At 39.8% G+C, this 6,929-nt stretch overlaps 1 protein-coding gene across 1 annotated transcript; it reads right to left on the bottom strand.

The window, feature by feature from the left end:
• Positions 1–4,538: 4,538 nt before the first annotated feature.
• Positions 4,539–6,477, bottom strand: gsx2 (GS homeobox 2). The gene is made up of 2 exons (XM_051875252.1): positions 5,687–6,477; positions 4,539–5,408 (listed from the first exon to the last, which is right to left on the bottom strand). The coding sequence occupies exons 1-2, from the start codon at positions 6,072–6,074 to the stop codon at positions 5,068–5,070; spliced, it is 729 nt and encodes a 242-aa protein (XP_051731212.1). The 5' UTR covers positions 6,075–6,477; the 3' UTR covers positions 4,539–5,067.
• Positions 6,478–6,929: the final 452 nt, after the last annotated feature.

A 6,929-nucleotide genomic window follows, 5' to 3' on the forward strand; every position in this document is an offset into this window, starting at 1 on the left:
TGATTTTCTTTCCTAAAAATCTGATCTGCAGTTACTCCAGATCTTCAATCCTGCTGGTTTCAAGGAAGCAAGGCAAGAGCTGCAGAGTGATAGCTGTTGGTCTACAAAGGCCAATCTGCATTAAACTTGGCTTGCATTGTCAACAGGATATTCTGAAGACAAACACCAAAGTTCGTCAAGTTCTGCCCATTGGGGGCGCTATAACCGAAAACCGCTTATAAAGCCCTGGGTATACTTCGTTTTTTTACTCGTTCGCTAGCATACCTGTAGGCCTCCATCATCGCTGTAGCTTGCATGCGTTTTGGGATGTTCTGTTTATGCAGTTTTTCTTTGACTACCTTGTGAATCGACGCCTCAGGGCACGGTTGCCACCTTGTGGATAAACGAATTACTGCAAAAACAATTAAATGCGCATGTGCGACCTGACAAGATTTCAAAATGTGGTTCCAGAGCAGGTGGATGAAATAAACAAAACTGCCAACAGCCAATCAAAATTCAGCAGCCTTTTATTGCACATGGCCATTAGCATTTAGCATAATCTGTCACTAAACACCAACTTCACATCTTTATGCAAAATCTCCTCACAATTCCCTTCCAATAGGCCCCTTTCTTCATGAAGTTAGGTATATATTGATTATTTGGTAAACAGAGATGAAAATCAGAAGTCATATTTTTGACATTGCAGTCTTGTTCTTGACTTACCAAACCTCTGTTTCTTTGCCTTGTCATTTTACTCTTCATCCACTTGCTCTGAAACCACATTTTGAAATCTTGTTCAGTCAGGTTTAGTGTTACAGCCAGAATGCCTTCAAACTCTTTCTCCAGTTCCAGAAGCTGAGGCCTATACTGTTTATTCGGTCTGGCTCCTCTTGTGCTTGTCCTCACAGAAATAATTTCCTAAAATGTAGACGTTCAAAGAATCAAAATACTTGCTTAAAAGACAACATACAATTGATTACGATGATAAGCATTGATATGTTTCTGCATTCATTCAGATTATTTCTCACAGACCCCAAGGCTGCTTTCCAACTTCAATATAATCAACAAATAAAGAACATAAGTCAAGAGAGAGGAAGCAAAGACATTTTATTAATTTATACTCCAAAAATTACATACGTAACTGGCTATGTTTACATGCACACTTTTTCCTTCAATCTGAATAAATTCACTCCGATTGATGAATCCGAACGTAGTGTTTACATGAACGCTAAATAAAGTGATTAGGTTGATACTGTGAACACATAAAGGATTAGTTCACTTTCAAATGTAAATTACCCCAAGCTTTACTCACCCTCAAGCCATTCTAGGTGTATATGACTTTCTTCTTTCTGATGAACACAATCGGAGAAATATTAATAAATATCCTGATATCACATCCATCCATCATAAACGTATCCATAAAAAAATCCATATTTAACAAGTTATGAAGTAAAATGTCTAGCTTCCACCACACCGCCTTCCGTATTCAAGTTGCCAAAAAACAGTTAAGCTTTTTCCGTAAATTGAATAGGGAAGATGTAGGACGTAGCGTAAGCTTTTTGAACTGCAAGAGTTTTACACCTTCTTCCCAAGCTAGCTAGATATTTTACTTCATAATTTGTTAAATATGGATTTTTTTTTTTTTACACAAATTCATCGCTTCACTTCAGAAGGCCTTTATTAACCCCCTGGAGCCGTGTGGAGTACATGTTTATGATGGTTGGATGTGGATGGAGGCACATATTTCAGTTCATACTCGTTGATCCCGCTCACTGCCATTATAAATCTATCCTCTTATACCAGACCCCGATTCCCCTTATTTCCACCTGAATAAGTTGGCCAAAGTAATGAATAATATTTTCTCCTCTAACATTGTGTGACAGATATAGCCTTTAATCATATATTATCTCATTCAAACCTGACCTCTTTTTACAACGGCTATACATTCTAATCCAGCAAAGCCACTAAGCACACTTGATAATATAGTGGGCACGCTCACAGGCGCAACAATGGGACGCCTTAAAGAGGAGCTGACACGTCTCAGAAAGGGCCCATTCTAGAGAGCGCGACAAAAGCGCTCGGGACATATTGTGTGATGACCGAGTTCCCACTAAATTAAGTTACCATGGACAGCACTGATGGGACACGTGTCTAGAATTCGCAGTTCCATCATCTTTGAAACAATCGGTTTTATACTGAAACCCAGAGAAGCCTAAACGATGCCCTCAAGCTCAAACGATGCTGAAAAGCCCGACGAGAGTGTCATATCAACCACGTTTTCAACATTGTACTTTGCAGTTTAAAGAAGTTATTAAAGAAGCGATTTCCGCGATTGAAGACAAAACAGGTTTTGGAGGCATTCATTGCCCGAGTGCCCCACTTCTCTCAAGGCGAAAGCAGCTGCAAGCGCTTAAATGGGGATTCTATTAATTGCTCTTTGTCATGCGTAATTGCCCATTTTGCGACAGAGCGTAATCTTTTAAAAGCTGAGCTGTACTTTGTTTCCATTTATTATTTAGTTTTAAGCATCGGATTCTCAAATATAGGTATGGTAGGCTACTCAACTGCACCACCCATACAAGTGATATTAAATGCCATAACACCAAATGTGCCTCAAATCCCAAATAGCTTAAAACAATTTTATACGACGTAGCTATATAAAACAAACCCAATAACTAATTAAATAAATATATATTTTTAGTTTCAATATCCCAGTTGAATATGAAGCAAAGTGAAAGTGCAAGTTTTCAAAGTCCCAACTCAAAACTTAAATCTGAAATTAGCAAAGTGACGTGTCATGGGGTCAGCCGTGTCACGTCTGAAAAACGAGAGTCAGTCCTGAAACGGCTGAAAACTCTTTTGTCGGGAGGTCTTTCTCTCTCACACCTGCAAGGGGTGAAGTCTAATTCGATTAATAAGAAATTCAATATATATTCATTAGGTGCCTTCCCTCGATAATATATGATCGTGAAGCGAGACGTGAAAGGAGGCCATTTATTCCCCCTCTGAAAGGACCTGCGTGGGACCAAAATTTCACCTGCTTCCCCTCTCAATTAGGAATGTATCCCAAACTCTGACGGAACACGAGTTAAATTAAGCGTTCGCTAATTTCCTATCACCCCTCCTACGTAATCCCTCAATTTTCAGCATGCCCCCTCAATTTGGCCCAAGTTGAAAGGTTCAAATAGTGCCTAATGAAACAGTGACTAAATCGTTTTCTCGCGCGCGGAGGAACCCTGTAGACGTCTCGTGAAAGGCCTTGAGCTCGCCGCCGTCGGGGGTCCGCCGGCTAAATGCGAGTTCCTGGCAGGACAATCTAACCTGTCAAAGCCTTTGGCCAGCTCTGCGTAGCTTTTTTTCCTCGTTCGTATTGAAGGAATTGCTACATAAGCAACCAACGTGGGACAAAAACTGCAATTAAACTCCTTTCGGATTAATTGAACAGGGGGACAACCGTCTCCTGAAAAGCACACACAGAATAGGGTCGACGTATAATTGACTATCACCTGGCTCGTGAGATAGACAGTCTCTGCTATAGGCCTTTTGTGCCCTGTGCACTAGGAGGGAATATATGAGAAGAACAGTGGAAATTAAGTGAAAATATATCTCATATAATGTTTAAATGGTGCTTAAAGACTAAGTGAGCCCGTGCAGTTGAAATGAAAGATCTAAACAAACATCCAAAAAAGTGTCATATTTTTTTTTTTTTAGAAGAACATAAACTATGTAGCCTATATAGGCTTGCAAATGAGTTTCACATATATCAATTTACCTCAGGAGGCTTTTAAACAAAGAGTTTCCCTTGTTCTCTTTGAAAAGTATTCAAGGGGTCAGAAGGCTTGTAGTGTTTTCTTAATAAAACAAATGCGTTTGGCGTCTAGCTAAAACACATTTAAAACTATGTGTCACTTATTTACACGATGACAAATACAAATGCAGATCGTCACGTGTTGCAGTTTGTCTCTCAAAGTTCTATTCATGTCTAATATAAATTTATGAGGTTGAACGAGTGTATTTGGGAATGTATTGTATGGAAATACGGTTCGCATCAAACACGGATCTCTTTTTCTCAACCCAACATTTTCAATGCTGATCGTATTTAAACTTGTCAATTAAATATTAATTAGGCAACCATATAATTAAATATATCCATATAAATATAAATAAATATGCACGTAATATTTGGTAACACTTTATTTTAGGGTCTTTTAACTAGTTGCTTATTAGCATGCATATTACTAGAATATTGGCTATTTATTAGTACTTATTAAGCACATATTAATGCCTTATTCTGCATGACCTTATTCTACATTCTTAATCCTACCCATACCTAAACTTAACAACTACCTTACTAACTATTAATAAGCAGTAAATTAGGAGTTTATTGAGGGAAAAGTCGTAGTTAATAGTTTATATGTGTTCCCTAAAGTGTTACCTAATATTTTTATTTCATTATGTGGCCACATGAAGGTTTAAGCTAATGTTGGTTTTAATTTCTATAATATTTAAACAGGTGTATTGTTCCAATAGGACAAATAATACATTTCAGAACTGATTAGTGTAGTTACAGATGTGATTTATTTAAATAAATACAAATATACACATTTCTTTTTAATAGGCACATAAAATTCAGGTGGAAAAAAAAAAAAAAAAATCACAGCTTCTCAGTAGTCTAGGACAGATTGGATTAACAGTCTGCATATTTACAATATCACACAGGGAGTCTTTTATCTTCTCCATTTGTCTAACATTTATCCTTAAAAGGAACAGGGATGACTGAATGGATTACAGGTGGTCGTTTCAAGAAAGTTTGCACTTAATAAACTGTATAAAAAAAGTTATTGAATTGTATCACTTGCATAACAACTATTATTTCACAATCTGTTGTACAGATAAGACAAATAACTGACTTGAGTGTCAGGGTAAAACAATACTTTGAGAGGAAAGAGGGAAGAAATTGGCAGTAGCTAAATCTCCACACTTTGTGGTTATTTAAAGACGGAAGACAGTGTCCCAAAAAACAGGGTCCGTACTTTTAAATGTGCCATGTAAGGTACCAAACTTAAGTCTGTGATGGTCGTGACGCTCCTAGATCGGTGAAGTCTCCTTTTCCTCTGTGGCTGATACAGGTGATAGGGATTCTTCGTCTTCTGAGCGCGGATAGTGTGAGTGGCTGCCCGAGCATTTGCATACTGCATGCGCGCTCCGTTGCGTACCTTTGCCTTCTTTCTTGTGTTTAACGCGGCGGTTCTGGAACCATATTTTCACCTGTTTCTCTGACAGATTTAAATATGTGGCTATTTCGATCCTGCGTAAGCGGGAGAGGTACATGTTAGATGAGAATTCGCGCTCCAACTCAAGCAGTTGTGTGCTGGTGAAGGCAGTGCGCATCCGTTTGCCGTTCTGTATGTGGCTGTTGTCAGACGCACCTACATGGAAAAAAAGCAAAAAAAATATATTAAAATCACGTCAATGCCTACTAACTTTGCAGAATAATTCAACGAATGCCGTTAACACGCCAGTTTGTTTATATGACATGTAAAATGTGCTAAACTGTAAAGATAGTTCATTAAAAGATTAAGAAAGTAGAAAACAAAAATAAAAGTAACATGCGTAAAGATTTTTGTATTCAACATATTATTTTCCTATATGTCAAACAGTCGAGCGTAGGTAACAGGTGTAGTAGCATGCGCGCGCACTCACTCACCTAGAGACAGGCAGTGATACCTCCGAGGGTCAGTGACGCTGTAGCTTGTGGGCGTGCAGACAGGCGCATGTCCGTGTCCCGGGTGCGCTAACGCGGGGCTCTGTTGGTGTGCTACCCTCTGACAGAAAGCCGCGTCACCGGCGGAGAAGCCCTGTCCCTTCAGCAGTGGGATTGCGCCGCGGGGAGAGTGGATATGCGAGGTTACGCACAGCGGACAGACACAGAAGGTGCCGGTCTTCCGGGACGGGCAAACGGGCGCAGTGACGCTCATCACGCCGGGAGAGTGCATGCCAATGGGGATGAGAAAGTCCTGCCCCGTGTGCTCGCTCAGAGCCGGACGCGCGGGATCCTTGATAATCAAAGAGTCTACGTAGAAAGACCTCGACATGATTGCTCCTGTCTGCGTGAGATGCTGATGGTGTGTCAGTGATACCACACTGATGGCGTTGCTCCAAGGACTTGCGCAGTACACAGTGGTCTTAACACTGTTCTGAAGCCCTCGGGAGCTGGCTTATGTTTGATAGTTCAACAAAAGGGACCCCGGAGAGGGCCGGCCCTATCGTCACCCACGTGCGCTCACGGCCTAGGGGCTTTAGTACCTCTGCTGTCCCGAGACACGTGATGCCCAGGCGAGCCTCCAATCAAATCTTTGCCCATACAGTCTTGTTAGCTCGCAAAGTGGCACAACAGCTCTGGCAAGTACGCCTACTGAGATATCAACAATTATCCTATTATATTCCCGGTCTGATAGATTCATATTTTGATTTTCAAGATGATGTTGAAGAGGCCTACATTTCTCACAAACTTAGATATACATTGTCTGTAGGTATCGAAATGAAAAAGTAACCTTCTCCAGTAGCCTACAACTGGTAAATTACACATCAGTTGTCAAATTATACACATAAATAACAGAAGGGATCATTTGGCCAAACTAAATGCCATATAAGAAGTCAACAATCTTCCCTCATCCATAGTGCTCTAATATGGGTTAAAAATATCTTGAAATACTGTATCCCTATCCTGACCTAACCTTAAACTTAAAAGACAATGCATAATAATAGACGATGTATCGACGTATTTGTTTCTTTACAACAAACAAGAGACTGCACACATTTGCAAAACAGATGAAATGGAACTAATGCATGTCGAATTAAAGTGTGTTCACTGGAGTTATTTTAAATATATTGGTGCTTACTCAGTTGAATTATGTTTCTGCTACACAAAGTATTTGAGTTGTTTAATG

The sequence above is a fragment of the Ctenopharyngodon idella genome, chromosome 20, assembly GCF_019924925.1.
Source record: "Ctenopharyngodon idella isolate HZGC_01 chromosome 20, HZGC01, whole genome shotgun sequence".
Classification (NCBI taxonomy): domain Eukaryota; kingdom Metazoa; phylum Chordata; class Actinopteri; order Cypriniformes; family Xenocyprididae; genus Ctenopharyngodon; species Ctenopharyngodon idella.